The sequence below is a fragment of the Numenius arquata genome, chromosome 2 (assembly GCF_964106895.1).
Source record: "Numenius arquata chromosome 2, bNumArq3.hap1.1, whole genome shotgun sequence".
NCBI classification, from domain to species: Eukaryota; Metazoa; Chordata; class Aves; order Charadriiformes; family Scolopacidae; genus Numenius; species Numenius arquata.
Genome location: NC_133577.1, coordinates 8,720,306 through 8,737,015, shown reverse-complemented (window position 1 = coordinate 8,737,015; position 16,710 = coordinate 8,720,306). Strand labels below are relative to the sequence as shown.

Below are 16,710 nucleotides of genomic sequence, written 5' to 3'. Positions count from 1 at the left end.
TTACTTATCAGAAAAGTCCTTTGCTTTGCCAACACTCCCAGTACAATTTATGGTGCTTTGCCTGGAGAGAAGTTTTAATTCACTACGGCACATAAGCACATACTTAAATATAGGTTCCATTGATTCTTTTTCATCTCCGCAGATAAATTAGTTTTATATTAGATTAAAAAAAAAAAAATAAATGAAGCTGTTGGAGCAGACTCTTAACTGTTCTGTAACAGTAAGATATTTTTGGTGAAAGGTTGCCCTAACACCAGCCCAATAATTTTTGAGTGATTCACTATGTATGGTAGTCTTAGGTTAAAAAAATCACCTTTGAGGTTTCCACTCCTGCTTCCATCTGTGCCAACACAAGAAACGCATGGCTGGCAAAATGTAGGATCGTGGGGCAACCCTGTGATCCAGAAAACTTCTTCAGCTGAAAGGACACCTAAAGTCTGGGAAACTGGAACCAATTTAGAGAAGCTCTTGTTACATCCACCAAGAAGTGTTCCCAGCATCTCTACAGAATTATAGTAAATAGGATAGGAAGTATTCTTGAGTTGTCATCTAATCTAGCTTTCGGCTGGAAACAGTAGGAGAAACAAACTCCATCTTACTCTCTGTTTAGAGTTGCAGGGCTCTGTCTTGCTGAGGGTGTCTGTCCTGTTTCTCTTTCCTCATTGACTTTCACTAATGGAAGAAAGATCCTTTAATTACGTCACCCTCCTCTAGCAAAATATTAATGTACAAGTGACAGTAGAAATATTTCTTACCGTTGTAAACATCATTGACATCAGTAGAAGAAGATGGGGCAACATCTTGCTGGATTGGGAGTGTGTATGAGACAGACAGAGAAAGGAGATTGGGATATCACTGTCTGTTGTTTTGAAGCTGCCCATTGTACAGTGGAAAGTATTTTTCAAGTACCTGTCACATAGATGTAAACTTTTTCTCTACCTTCTTATCAAATTATTTTTCAAGTGACTGTAATTTTACTGGTTGTTACCACGTGCAAGAATGTGCAAAACCTCCCAGTTCAGGGTCTCCATCCTCTCCAGCCACTTGGTATTCTGCTGAGAGTGGATGGTCTGCAGTATCGTGTGCGAGTCTTAATTCATGTGTTTCTATTTGAAATCTGTAAGTATTGCTTTGTGGTCTCTGCAGCAGGTGCCCTTGTCTTTATGGGCGGCTGTAGGCTACTCAATGTATTTTTAAAGCAGGCAACTATAAAACTAATTCAAGCATTACCAATATATTTTTGCTGTTCTACTAGCTTTGTATAGCTTTCATTTTACTGGGAGTATTCATATTAAATTGATGTAAAAAACACCATTTGCTGTTGGATGAGAATTTGATTACCCAAATACAAGTTCGTATTTTCATGCATCTTGAACATTCCTGGAAGCTTTACCGGTTCCAGTGGAGGTCTTGAACTGTTTAGTTGTATTCTTTCTTTTTTTTTACGCTTTCTAACTCAGTGATTCTCAGGATACTGCTACCTGCAGGACTGCTGAACTGCATCTACTAGTTGCATTAGTTGGCTACAACTACTACCTGCAGAGCTATTTAGATTGCTGTCTACTCAAGGTTTGCTGATATACATACCTGTAGTGGCTGGCAAGCAGTCAAGTAGTTTTGAGGGATGGCTCTGATTCACTTGCAGACTGTTACCCTGGGTGAAACCTCCATCTGATTTCTAATCTCTGTGCTTGTGTTGAGACCTGATTATCAGTTGAGCTGTTTTATGTCAAGGTTCGATAATCGTTGAAGACCCCGTTGGCAGTGCAAGCAGTGCTGTAGAGCCACGCCATCCCAAGGGGATGCTGCAATCCACGGCCCAGCCCTTTGCTGCCTTTAATTCTAGGGGTTTTGAGAGAGAGAAAGAGAAAACTGCTGGACACGGTTATCCCTCCTCTTCCTCTTGGTATGGGGACCGACTGAAAGTTTTACCTGAAGACGTATATCCAAAGGAGACTGTTTTTTCCCTTTGATTGTTATGCAGTTAATCCAGTTACCAAAAGTGGAGTTGATGAGCTAGCCTCATTGATTTCCAACCTGCCTATCGTCATAGTCTCTGAGAAGAATGAATAAATGCCCTTGTAGATAACTTAGAGGGCTGAGGACTAATAGACAAAAAGAAGCATACAACGCCTAGCTGTGGAAAAATTATCTTGAGGAACATGCGTCTTGCCTCTGATACGTACAGAAGCATAATTCCCATGAGAAATATCAGAAAGTTGAAATAATACAAAACCATTTTAAATTGCACATGAAAGTCCCTGAAAATGACAGGTTGACAACTTGAAACAATTTTGAGATCCTTCCTGCCAACTCTCATTTCTCTCCTGCTCCTTCATTTGAAGACAGCTTCTCGCCCACAAATGTCTTCAAAAGGTTCTTGGCAGATTGAGCATCCCAGAGCACCAAAGTTTTGTCTTTACCCTCACTTTGTCTCAGCACGAAATAGCTGCCTTTCACCTCCGGTTTGAGAGTAAAAATGTTTAAAGACTAGCTCAGTATTCCTTGCACATGCAAATCTGCCTGCGGAACACAAGCAGAAACACAAAATACGGGTTTAGTGCTCTTGTTGCGGTGTGACAAAGAGCTGGAGGATATAAGGGTTTGAAATTAGCATCCCCAAATTAAGCTGTGGGCGTTCCTCATTGTGAGGTGCCTGTAGGAGAAGTAACTGATATGTATATTCATATCCATGTATATGAGAGACTAAGCAGTCCCTGTGTGCTTCTGGCAATCTCCTACGAGACAGACGAGTAGATTTTCACAAGTCATGTGTCAAAAGAAAACCTATGACACGAAGGCCATCTGTATTTCTGGACAAAAATCCAAAAGTCTTTCTAGTTTGGTGTTATACCAAAATATAACTCTCGTTTGAATGATACTAAAAGTTATATTTACAGCAGTGAGAACATGAGGCATTGCCCAATATGCTGCTTTTTTGCACTGTAGGCCTTTCCAGACAAATACTCTGCTCTCTACTGCTGCTGTCTTAGTCAGTGAGGTTATTTGTGTGCATATTAACTTAATTCCAATTATTAACCCCAAAGATGTGCATAGCATCTTCCACATCAGTTCTAATATCTCTAATAAATTCTTGTACTTAGGAGCAACCACTGATTACATTCTAGACTCACCATAGAGAGAGAAAATGAAGGGTTCTTACACATTTTTTGCAATTTACAAAATAAAAAGAAAAGTCATTCTCAGAAGTGCATATGGTGGCATATTTGCTCCTATTTTGATGAAAGGATTTAGGTTTCTAAGTACTTAAGTAACCTTTGAGAGCATGATTTACCTGTTCAAGTCACTTTGCAGCATCTGGAAACGCTGTTCTTGCTGATTCTAATCAGTGATTATTGCAAACTGTCTTTGCGATTTCAGACGTGGTGGTACAGTGGTGTACACAAGGAGACCTACTTGCTGTAGCAGGCATGGAGAAGCAAAGCCAGCTGGTTGACCTCAGCAATGGTTCCCTGTTGAAGAGCGCGCTTGTCAAGTTCTACAATGTGCGCGGGGAACACATCTACACTCTGGAGACACCCGTACAGGTAGGAGGTATTTTTAAAGTCAGTCCTCAATGCTTTTGCTGACATGCTTTTCCCACATCAGCTCTTTGCTATGGACCTGCAACGTTGAAAAGGTTTACAAAACGTCCTGAACACATTCTGAAATTATTACTTGCAATAAGATAGATATGCAAGAGTGCATCTGATTGTAAGGCCCACTGTGCTAGGTATTGTGCATACATACAATGAGAAACAGTCTGTTTCCCAAAACCATTGGGCCATGAACAGACAAGACAGAAAAAGGAAATTCTGTTGTTTTGCAGATAAGCGACTGAGGAGAAAAAGCTGGATAACTTGCTTGACATTGTAGCACAGCCAAGAACTGGACAAAAATATTCCAAGTCCAGTGTCATAACCGCAAGATTATTCTCTCCTTGTTATTGCTGTAATTTTCTAATGTACAATCAGTGGATCTGATGCAACATTCTACTTTTTATGGCATCAGCTGGAGAAGGATGAATCAGAAAGTCTTGTTTCTGTTCCCACCTACTGTACAGACTTTCACTGTAACCTCGGTCGTGTTAGTTGACAAGTAAATGTCAACACATGGTCTGTGCGCTGCTTAGGAGCACAACGTGCTTCATTGGTCTTTGCTGATGTTTCAGAACCCAACTGAATGTCACTCTACAGTTTATTTCATTTCCTGCAGAATAGGGCTGACTCCATTCTGATTTCTGACTGTTACTAGTGAAATTTAATTAATTTATAAAAGCTTTGAAATCTAAAAGTGAAGGAAAGTGCTATATATATATATATCTTAATTATGGTTAATGATGATACCATTTATTATCATTTCTTTTTCAGTACCCTGATCTGGGATGGATACAAAAGGATGATGTAGTAAACCAGCTGCTGAGCTTTTGTGTTTGCTTATATTTAGCATTAACCTGTGCTTATTAACGTTAGCACTCTAATTTAGATAGAATTCTTTAGTTTTGTAATGTATAAAATAATGTTCTCTAAAGCCAACCTAAATATGTACAGTGACGTCTAATGCTGATTTAGGTGTCTAAAGGACTTACCTATACATACAGCTTTATGGTCTTAAACATAGCCTTTTCAGCAAAATCGCACAGCCCTTTCTTCTCTGGATCCATTCTGGAGAAAACATCTCCATACCAGTGTTGCTTATTCCCAGACCAGGTAAAAACCAGACCTCCTTCTGTTACTTCAGTACCAGAATATCGTGTGTCCGTGTTAGCTGTTGCACCAGTGTAACACTCCGGTGTAAAATGGTGAAATCAAGCTGTGGTTTGAGCAGTGGAGCCGATGGGGTCAGGTTGCCCTAAGGTGTGTGTGTGTGCAGGCTCATCTCTTGCTGCTCTCTCTCCCATTTTGTTCCAAATCACCTCAAATGCCTTCATTTCCTCGAGCTCTCCCTGTATCCCATCAACTTGTTTTCATATTTTCAGCTCTTCTTTCTCCTCTACTTAATCAACTGGGAGAAAGCACATATTGTGGCTGACGTGAGGGCTAATTATTCTGCCATTATATAAGTACTTATAGGACAACTGACAGGTCACGCAGAACAGGTAGCTGCCAAGTTCCTACTGCCGTATTTCTCATAGTGAAAATACTAATGTGAGGCGCTCTGCTCTTCCCAGCTGCTAATTTTCACTGAAATCACAGCATTTTAACATCATGGAGATTTCTTCCCCCTTTATTAACTTCAGATGAGAAGCCAACAGCTTCAGGTTGGAAGTGAAGGGTGGGTGGAGGTGGCAACCACCAATTAGTAACGCAATCACGGAGTCTCATTTCCTTAGGAAACCAGGGTAAAAATAACACTCGACCTCATGTATTTATGTTTATTAAAAAACTGTGTGCATAAACCTGCCTAAAATTAGAGCCACTCCTCTTCTGTCATTAGTTAGTGTTTATTCTCTTTATTTAGTGCATTTAAATGCCTATTTACTCAGCTGCAGGAGGAAGCCAGGGGTCTTTCAGGACACCTGTATCTGCTCATGTGGACTTTATGCATCTATGTATTTGAATTTGAATTTGAAGCTGGTCTAACGGTATTACCAGCTAGATGACAGGTATGCTAGAACATTGCTAAGTATTTGGGTTACTATCTAAACCAGATAAAAACTGCTGTTGCAAAAACATTGCTAGTAACTTCTGTTCTTCTGTGCCCCTGCTCCAGAGATGACAGTGAGTCAGTGATCCCAGTAATTTGTCTGATGACAGATTCATCAGAGTAAATTCATTAGTTTTCTGTATCATGATAGTCAGCCTTTTAATGGGATTTTGTAAAATTTATCACTGATTACTAAAGAAAAGAATTGGAGAAAAGAAAAGAATTTCCTCATCTCCAACTCTTCTGCTAAAACTGTTTCTTCTGAAGCGAGCAAATGTGTGACTGGAAAAGTACATTTATTCTAAATGAGCACTGATCCAAATATAGAGGTCAAAAAAGTAAAGCAACAATGAACATAGAAATAGCGGATTGCAGGTGCAAAACTGATTTTCCCTGTGGTCCTTTGTTCCAATTCTTTGATAAAGCAAATGTCTGAAACTTTTATCAGTAAGATACACTGAACTGTCTTTGTTTCTGCTGTTTGTCTGTCCTGATTGATATTCAGGAAACAAGATATTTTATTTTTTATAACAAAGCTCAGTCTAAAGCTGACGTAGGCTTTATATGCAAGTTGGCTGGAATGTTACCTAACATAAAGTCACTGCAAACCCCAAGGAAGAATAGATTTGGGTCCTGCAGGTTGACTCATCTTGACTGTTGTCATGGATCCCTTCAAGGTGTTTTATCTGCCGCCTTCCCCTCCGGCTTTAGGACGGTTTTGGCATCCTCTGTCTCAATCCACATGAACGCAGAGGCTTTGCATGAAAAATAGCGTTCATAAACAGAGGGGTATAGTTAGCACAGCGTAACAGTCTCTCTTGTTCCCTGCTCTGGGGCTTCAGCCTGCCACCCTGACATGCTGCAGGAATATAATTACAGAATACAGTGGGAAGAGCTGAAAAAGCATCAGTAAGGGTTGGGCAAATGTTGAACTTCTGCTACACCTGTTTTGAACAGGTGAAATCAACCTGTTGTGAACCTTGAAAGAATGATGAAAAGACTTCAGAACGTCACACCAGACTTTTTTATCTTGTTGGAAGCAGTTCTGTGAAAACTGGGTCCATACTGTGACTCCAAAGAGTAGATACTGGTTATTTATTTTATACAAAGAGCATATCTTTAAGGCTGTTGATCAGATGATAACTATTCAAATATATACTATCAATTTCTGTGAAACTTAGCTCTTACTACACTCGCCCTCCTGTACACAAACACAAACCTGATGTACCAAAAATGCCCAGTTCTTTTAGCTGGCAGTTTTTTAATGGTCCTGCTTTTTCAACATTTAAAAATATGATTACAACAGCAGGCTGCCCTCCTGGTCATAATTTTTTTATTGGAAGAATATTAATTTCTGCCGCTATTTGTTAAATCCTCACAACTCTTCCTTGGTGTCAAGCAGGGATGAGAATAATCATCTCATTCAAGACTGATTTACAGTCTTGCTGAAACTCTTTACCAGAAACGCTGCAACCCAGTTCCGTCACTTCAGAACTTCTTGTCTGATGTGCGGACGGGTCTTTATTATATCAACAAACCGTGCCTGCTCTTGCTTTTGAGTGGGTACAGCTACTTCATGTCTTCCCAGTTGAACTTTAAACAGAGGAGTCTTCTACAGGATCACTTCAAAATGACCTAACTGCCAACTTAAACAAACCTGTGAAGTTTTTCTGTCTAATCATTCAAAGTTGTGGCTTATATTTTGGTCCCTTATTCGCTTTTTATAATTTTCTTTTTTATATGTCCCAGAGAGGACATGGGGAACAAGAACATGGATTTAGAAACACTGATGCTGATCTCATCTATACACCTAGAATTCTACAGTAAATTTACATTAGCTTATGATTTTATACCACTGTGTAACTGTTGTAAGAACAGTTTAAACCTTAAGGGCAATGAAGAAGAAAGATAAGAGTGAACTGAGCCCCACATGTTCCAGAACCAGTTGTACAGACAACAAGATTAGATGCAGTAAAACTCTAATTGCATTGTTACCAGGGTAATATCTTAAAACCCTAATTCAAAGTGCTGTACTAAAGGCTAAGTCTTTATGGGAGATGTTTCCAGGAGTCTTTGAGAAGACCCACTTTCTCTAAACCTGCTGCTGTCAGTAGCAGCATCTTCCACAGCATTTCATGGGCTGCTTCTCTGCTGGAAATGTCCCAGCATCTGAATGGATAGATTTAAGATTCCTGCAGAAACCTGATAGTTGTGTAAAAGCTATTTTACTAAGGCCTGAGAAGGAGGGTGCAATTTTAGGTTAAATTCAGATCAAAAGGCTTTGAGAGAAGAGGCTGCCTTGGATGTTACCCAGCTGAGCTGACCTTGCTTACTTTGTCTTCATTTATTGCGCAGCATTCAGGTTTGTTGCTTCTGAATTAACATGGCCTTTCATTTATGTCACCTGAAATGAATCCTATTTAGCTGTTATTGGATGACAACAAAGCTTCAAGAAGAGTTTATTTTCTTACAGGAAGAGAAACAAGCAACAGTTTAGAACTAGCTGGTGAAACATTATTTGGGATATCATTACGGCCCTTGATCTTTTCCATATAGGCTGTAAGATTATCTCTGACTGCTGCAGAAGTGGATCGTGATCAGGACTGGAAAATGGAGACAGTTGTCTAAGCAAAGACTCATTTTGCTAAAATGGAATCTCATCATTGTATTGAAATCTTAAAAAAAAAAAACAACCAACTGTATAAACAGGATATAAGAAACATCTGCAAATCAAGTAAGAGTCTATGTGAAACATCATGTCCTTCTCCCAAGTCACAGGTGATAGAACAAGAGGAAATGGACTCAAGTTGTGCCAGATCAGTAATTAGGAAAAATTTTTACTCTGAAAGGGTTATTAAGCATTGGAATGGGCTGCCCAGGGAAGTGGTTGAGGCACCATCCCTGGAGGTTTTCAAAAGATGGATTGACATAGAGCTTAGAGATATAGTTTAGTGATGCTTTTTTGTCAGTTAGGTTGATGGTTGGACTAGATGATCTTAAAGGTCCCTTCCAACCTAGACAATTCTATGATTCTATGATTCTGTGTAAGGCCACAGCAGTGTAATTTCTGACGACATCATAGTTTGTCTTGCTTTTGTCACCATCAATTCTTACTAGTTAATATTATTCCCACTGTAAATATGGGGAACTGAAGAAGGAAGCAGTTAACGTTACTTTCCAGCAGCCATCCGTGAATGCTGTGGCAGTACAGAGATGTGCACACACAATTCACAAGAGCCGGGCGGGCACTGCGGCCTCTGCACCTTCCAGCTTCTCTCTGAAAAAAGCCGAGGGAAAAACACGTGTCTCCACATGAGCAGTCTAAAGTGAGGGAAAGCAGGCAAAGTATGTCAGAGTTTTCCTTACACATACCGTTCACTAGATACTATTTTGCAGTGGGGTTCTTTCTCCTGAGAAAAAAAAAAACGCGCTTGTTGCTGGGCTTTCTGCCCCGGAATACCATTTTTATTTCATTCCCAGTGGGACTCCCAGTGCCAGCAGCCAAGAGATTAGTGCAAGCAGCTGGCAGGCCCCGTGGCTCAGGAGTTCTGAGCTTAAGGCAGGCAGCAAGAATCAGCTTGACCAGTGTTTTCATTGACTGAACTGCATACAAGTGATGAAAGGTATATAAATTGTGTTCTCTCCTGTAAGACAAGTAGATGAGTGACTTATGAGAAGCAACCACAGATTCTGAGCAGGAATATCCATTCCCGCGTGCTTTTCTAAGGGGAGTCGACATCCCAGCTTGGGGGTGCAGGTTTGAGTGGATGTAGCTGATTTTCAAGCCCACTCAGAAAAAAAATGATAAAAGAGCTCCTTGTTGGCTGCTTTTTGAGATACGTTTTCAGTCAATATTTCTCTTGATAAAACGTCTCATTTTTTTGCCCTTTACCCAATTATTTCTGATATATAATTGTCATAGAGCTAAATCTTATCTGTATGTAGAAGTTCAAGGGGTTTTCCAGGATTCTTTTTTTTTTATTTAAGCCCTGGAATTCATTCAGGTGTTTGCAGTTGGTGCTGAGACTTTTCAAAACCTGATGGGATTTTTGTATGCAAAGTGAAATTAGAAATCATCATTAGACGTTATATTTGTAGCTGCATTTCTTTGTTCCTAGCAGAAAAAAAAAAAAGTACAAACAAGGATAATAAAATTCTTCTGTGCTAGAATTTGCTTCTTCATTTTCTAACAGGTGCAATATGGGTATCAACAACTTTTTTCCCTCCTCTTTTTACTAAAACAATGCAAATAAGTGGATGCTTTATGAGGAGCAATACTTTTGCATTGCATGTTGGAATTCAATTGGTTTTTTCTCCGCAGAGTTTGGCCAGCTCATAACTGACTTGCTGCAGTAATTGATTCATATCCCTTGTCCTTCAAGGGAAAGAGTGGGAAGTGTAGTTATTGAAAAATATTATTGGAGCAGTACATTTAAAGGTCAGGTCAGATCTGGCATTTGGGTGATCTTTTATTTCTCCAAGCCTGTAATGACAGGCTAATTTTCCCCGAACCTCATCTTAAATCTTAGCTTTTCAGCATAAATGAAGCGTTGCTGGATATTAGGCTTGAGGAATGCTGGGGGACTGACCATTCCGTGGAAAAGGAAGGCAAAGCTGGTTGGTGAATTGGTAAGCAAAGACAAACCAGTATGGGACAAGCGCTCTTCGAAGAGGTTGAAAACGCTAAGATTAAAACATGAGGTGTGTGGGGAGACTAAACCTACAAATGTAGGAGTAGAAATGTCATGATTTACAAACAGTACAACACTCTTAGGTATTGTTGTGTGTGTGTGTGCATGTATTTAAACATGCACCCACTCACATATTGTTTACATAAAAACACATAAACAGAACGTAAGGGAATCAGACATTGAGAAGTTTAGAAGATAGATAAGCTATGGTTGCCTGTTGGGAAACCGTGGTGAAATCATACAGTGAGGCAACCTCTTTCCACTTCTGACTTTCAGCTCCACAGTGCTGTGTTGCCAGAGATCCCATCCAGCATTTCAAAGCTTGGGAATACGTTTAAGACTGCAAAGGTTCTTGCACTGGTGCTGCCTCCATCTCTGCTACCCTTTGTATGCAGCTGTAGCCTGAGGAGAGAAGTGATCATTTGGATCTGGGTGTGATATATTGGGTTATAATAGCTGCAATACTAGACTTCATGGTAGGGCTGTCTGGGTGTGCTGTACTGGATTATGATAGCTGGGCTATTAGACTTCTCTTCTGGCATTAAGCTCTGCCCAATAAATAAACATTTGTGTGCTGAGTCACATGCTTGTTTGTTCCTTCACTGTATTTATAGGTAAGCTTTAAGTTGATGCAAGGTGAACACAAGGATGCAGTTTGGATCCCATGGTAACGATCAGGTAGATAGTTCTGCACATGCTGGAATTCAGCCCTTGGAGTAATCAGGGTCACTTCTACTGACACCTCTCTCAGGCTGTCACACAGTAGATGTGGCAGGTTCCTAACTTGTGTCAGTGCCTTTTCAATTGCATTCATTTTGCAAGCAGCTTGAACTGTCTCATTACTGCCAGACAATATTAGGGCTGAGCCACACACTCAAATCATGACACTACCAATCAGTAAGGGATACTTCATGTGATCTCTCAACAGATTTAAGGCTGTCCCACAGATTATGATTATCACAAGCCATGTAATAATTACTGATGGTACACAAAGGATTTTTCATTTCTTTTAAAGTTCTTCACTACAAAATGCCTTTAGCAATTACTGTGAAAATCACAAGGTTCACATGTTGCTGCTTCTATTTGCATATCAGTCAGCCTGAAGGTTTGTGCCTCCATGGAAGTGTGTGTGTGGTGTTGCCTAGATGTAACGAAAATGAAGCTTCTTCATGCCTCCCACTGTAAAGCCAATATTTTCCTTGAAATTTAAAATTAGGATAAGATGACATAGCAGGGCAGATCTTTTCTCTGAAAAAGTCATTTCGTCCAACCCTTTATCTTGATGATGGACATTGATATAGTGCTGTGCAGCTGCATTCTGCTTTATATCATTCACATGAAAACATCTTGTCCTGGTTTCTCACTGTTAAGCATCTTGAATTTGTAGCTGAAGGGAAAGCTTTTTTCCCCAGACTAGATTAGTAATTTGTGGTTACCTGATCTAACCCAGGTATCTGGGTACCATATTACTAGAGAGGAGTGGATAAAATTTACTACTGATGGTGCTTTGACTCTTGTCTTCTGTATAGTTAATGCTAGTTTGGTACAAGAGCAAAGATATTGCAAAAAGACCCTGACCTTTCAGTAAATACAGCTCATAATTTAGATGAAAAACATGTTTGCTTAAACTTTTGAGTGTCACGGATTGTGAAAAGAAGGGACCTCTTCAGAGGAAGGAGCAAACCTTTTGTAGTTCACTGATTACAGGCTGCTGCACAGTATGCTTTGTGGTGTGAGAGTTTTGTGGTGTTTATTTGTGTAGAGATAGCAGCTATGGAATTGAAATTTCCTACTATATATGTACATTTGCAAATGCTTTGAAACACAGAAAGCAAGAGGTGACAGGTGGATGCAGCTAACACTCGTGAAGAGCAAAAGCAATAGTGATAGGGCTATAAGAGATCGCAACAGACTGGTGCTTTACATGAAAAAGTTGGGGTTTGGGAAGGGAGTTTAGAGAGCTCCTTGCAAGCACAACCAAGTATTCTCACATAAACTCTTAATGTTCATGCAGCAGGGAATAATGTCCAAAGCAGCTTTTGTTTATTGTTATTGTCATTCTGCTCCTTGTTCTGACACTTAGTACCAGTCACCCCCGACTCTTTCTGGTTTAACTGTCAGGAATTTAGACGTTTCTGAGTGTAGACCAGCAGAAGACAAAAGGCCATTCTCTGTTTTGTTCCTGGTGCTCTTTCACAGCTCATTTCCTTTGGGAATAGTTCAAAAGAGACACTGTGCAGCAGAAGACTCAGTGCAAGACAAGAAAACCAATTGGGTTTTATCCACTAGTTTACAAAGTGCCTCTGGGCATATAATTTAACTTTTCCATTGTAAAATGTGAGCCATTAGCAGTGGATGAGGATTGATTAGATGACTGAAGAAATGACCTGGAGAGGGCATCAAAAGATGTGATGTAGCACTGTGTGACTTTAAAGTCACTCATCCTGTCTAGGTAATGAATTTGGTAGACAATTCCTTGTGTAAAGAGCTTTAAGCCTTGTGAGTAAAAAGCACGGTATACGCATCAACCACTCTTACCGTTAACTTCAGATGTTCACGTTCTTCTCCCTTCTTGTGGGTGATAGCGTTTAAGTTTCTGGAAGATTTGGGTAACATGATTGGTGCTGAATTCATGTGATCACTTGCTGTGCAGCTACCTTGGAGTAGGTGTACGCTCTTTGAAAGTTGTGTCCTTTTCCTCCCCACGCAGCGTCCCATCATCTCCATCTGTTGGGGTCACAGGGATTCCCGCCTGCTGATGGCTTCTGGACCTGCACTATATGTTGTCAGAGTGGAGCACAGGGTCTCCAGCCTGCAGCTGCTGTGCCAGCAGACCATCGCTAGCTGTCTGCGGGATGACAAGGACATCAGCAAACTGACCCTGCCTCCTCGGCTCTGCTCGTACCTCACCACTGCCTTTATACCAACAATCAAGGTAAAAGGAAAGAAAACCATGTGTGTGAGGGAGGGGAAAGGGTTGCTTGATTTCCCCCGCTCCTTGCTGCTCCCAAGTGACAATGGATAAATTCAAAGATATTATAATTATCATAATTACCATTTTAAAAGCTTGACTAAGGGTCATTCCTGTCTTCTTCAAGAGCCTACTGATCCGTTTGGTGACTATTAAAATCTGAAAGGAAGGCTCACACATGTTGATCTGTGTTGTTCCATGGGGATGGCCTTTCCAAAGGTAAAATATGCTGATGACTTACAAAGACTTCTGAAGAAGCTCCCGCTGATGATAATACGGTGTCACAGTTGTAGGAGAGATTCACAGTGGTAAAACTGTTGCCTCCCTACTTGATACATGAGTCCTTATATTGCCAGAAAAGTTACACTTAAGACTTGTGGCTGCCTGAATATTTCTACTGACAGTGAGTTCTGCTGACCTTGCTGCTCCAACAGTGCTATGGGAAAAGGAATCAAGTATTATGCCTTTTCCTGGACCACAAGCAAAGCCATCTGCTCAACCCCTTTGTTTCATGGTTTTGCCTTCAGTCACATCTCAGGATTTCCAAACTCTTTATCACTGTAAACTAGAGCATTGACTGGGAAGTGCCCTATATTCAGACGTACATTTTTGTGTTCCATATTTTTTGTGTATGTGTTGTAGCATTCTCTTGAGCCAGTTTTAGGTCCTTGTTAAAACAATGCAGAGCTTGAATAACTAATTTGAAATCAGCGGAGTTGGCCCAGCTTAAACGAGAACAAATTATGCCTATGAAGTAATGATTCAGCACAGTTCCATTTGGGTACTGCTAATCAGGGCAATTTGTGCTACTGTGGAACATATCATTTACCGGAGAAGAATAAATTCCTTGCTGTAACCATAACTCCTCTGTCTCCAAAGATGCAGAGTATTTAACAGACCGGTGTGTCTCAGTTCTTTCTAACGTGCCTACTTCTCCCCAGGATGCTTTCCATGTTGTCCCAGAGCCACCCCTGCAGCTCTCTAGAGCATCAGTGACGCTTAGCTGTTAGGGATGGGATGGGATGGGACGGGACGGGATGGGATGGGATGAAGGCAGCAGTTGGCTGTAGCAGGGCTGGAAGACATGGCATGGATCAGAGGGGCAGAGGCAGTACAGGAGCATGTCATTGCAAACGACCCTTCTGTCATTTCCTAGAGGGGCTGCTGGGGTGGGGAGCAGTCGTGGGGCTGCGTAGCTGAGGCTGAAGCAGGGTTCCCAGAAGCCACGTGTCCCTGCTGTTTCATGGGTGTTTCTTGAGCCTCCTCAGCACTGCTTTATACTTTACCCTGGCTCTTCCCCAGCCAAATACTCCCATCTACACTGTCAGCCGTGCCTCCAGTGCCTGGCAAGGCACCTTCTTCCCTGCATACATCCCTCTTCCCCCTCCAGCTTGAGGACTACATTATAGATCTCTCTTCAGCCCATATCCATCTCGCCGGGTTAAGGGGGTCCTTTTTTCCCCCTACATTTTTTTTCTAATATTTTCATTTTGAAAGAAACTGTGTTGACTTATACGCACTAGTAGTATCTGTGTCATACAGGCTATCTTGTCCTAGACAAAAGCAGTCCAACTGCTTTAGGGCCAAGCTCTTCATGGATTAATACATGATGTGCTGGAAACAGGGCAAAGTAACCCGCTCTGAGCTTTGTGCTCATACTTCTCCACATTACACGCAAACAGGCCCTCAGCAAAGGCAGCTCATGTGCTTGGGAGTGATAAAAGAGGTACAAGCTTCTTTCTGAGCTGACAGCATTGTAGCATAGCGGCATAGCATGTACCAACACCAACCCGGAATGGGAACCTGAGTGGGCAAGTCCACTTGGGAGCCCCAGCAAGAGACAAGGTACTCTGAGACTTAGACTTGACCGTGTTACCCCAGTTAAAAGAGAAGTTTGTGATAAAGCCGGGACTTGAATACAGGTTTGTTGTCTAATTCAGTGTTCTAACCACAGAGCCAACCTTCCTCTTTGATGTAACTAATTTTAGTTTTCTGTGTACAGCCGCTTTTGGCCTAAATAAACAATACACAGCCACTTAGAGTCTTGTGTGTGGGTCCTGCCTAACTCACATGGTAGCCTGTACCAATCTTGACCTGCCAAGTTAGAGTTGGGTTCAAATTCAGTTAGCTGTGTTAGCATTAAGTCACCACAGAAAAAAACCAAACAATAACCTATAGGAAACTTTCTCTTTCCTTCCTTCATTTAATTAAGCCTCCTATCCCAGACCCAAACAATATGAGAGATTTTGTCAGCTACCCAACAGCTGGTAATGAACGTCTTCACTGCACGATGAAGCGGACAGAAGATGACCCAGAGGTCGGTGGTCCATGTTATACCCTGTACCTGGAATACCTTGGAGGACTGGTGCCTATCCTGAAAGGACGTCGTATCAGCAAGTTGCGGCCAGAGTTTGTTATCATGGATCCTAAAACAGATGGAAAAGCAGGTAGAACTGAATTGTTGCTATGTATAAAAAAATGGTTTAGAAAGACTTCAGATATTAAATCCTCAAGAGTTAAAGAAAATCTATATATGCAACACAGAAGGTGGCATCTGATTTTTTTTTTCTCATGCAAAAAAAAAGTCTTCAGCATGACCTAGGCTCAAGCCTCTGAAATTATACCATGCTGTCTTCTGTTTTCTTGTATTTTGAATAGCGCGGAATACATTGCTAACTAGCACAAAATACTCTTTAGTCTCAATTTTGAGGTTGATTGAATGGTATTCACCCCTCTGAATCACGTTCACTTGAGTTTGAACCACTGGATATTTGGAGTTTGTACTAGGCAGAGTGAAGAACAGGTGATTATATCTGCATAGTTTTATCTCAGCTGCTTCCTGTGGATTGGATTTATGTTTCTGATGACTGACAGTTGTAACTGATATCAGTTTTCCGAAGCAGCACTTACATTTTCTGGGGCCTGTCTTGATAGATGAAATCTATGGAAACAGCTTGATTTCCACTGTGATTGACAGCTGCAACTGCTCCGACTCCAGCGATATCGAACTGAGTGATGACTGGGCAGCAAAGAAATCTCCCAAAATCAGTCGAGCTAGCAAATCACCCAAGCTCCCCAGGTAATCCTTTCTTGCACATTTCTTCCTCTTTTTCCCCAGGTCTCCTCTCCCTCTCCCTCTCCCTCTCCCTCTCCCTCTCCCTCTCCCTCTCCCTCTCCCTCTCCCTCTCCCTCTCCCCTCCCCGTCTTGACACCTCATAACATTAAAAGCTAACTCCTTTGGGCAGATGGGAGTCTTGTGGAGGTTTGGGGTCCACTAACAGTGTGCAGTTCTGGGGTGATCTTGGAGGTTGGTATTGAGGTGGACTTTGGGGAAGGTTCTGAGGCAAAAGGTAATGGGAAACAATAGGACACCACTTCTGCCCAAGCAATCTCAAAGAAAGA

General features: G+C 41.2%; 1 protein-coding gene across 2 annotated transcripts in view; it reads left to right on the top strand.

Annotated features, from left to right (window-relative positions):
- The window catches only part of TULP4 (TUB like protein 4), a 125,618-nt gene that overhangs the window by 95,383 nt on the left and 13,525 nt on the right, over positions 1–16,710 (top strand). For both annotated transcript variants that reach the window (XM_074168363.1, XM_074168362.1), the window contains exons 6-9: positions 3,382–3,548; positions 13,048–13,272; positions 15,521–15,755; positions 16,243–16,387. In XM_074168363.1, coding sequence (XP_074024464.1) covers positions 3,382–3,548; positions 13,048–13,272; positions 15,521–15,755; positions 16,243–16,387 — 772 coding nt within the window. The remainder of the gene's footprint in view (positions 1–3,381; positions 3,549–13,047; positions 13,273–15,520; positions 15,756–16,242; positions 16,388–16,710) is intronic.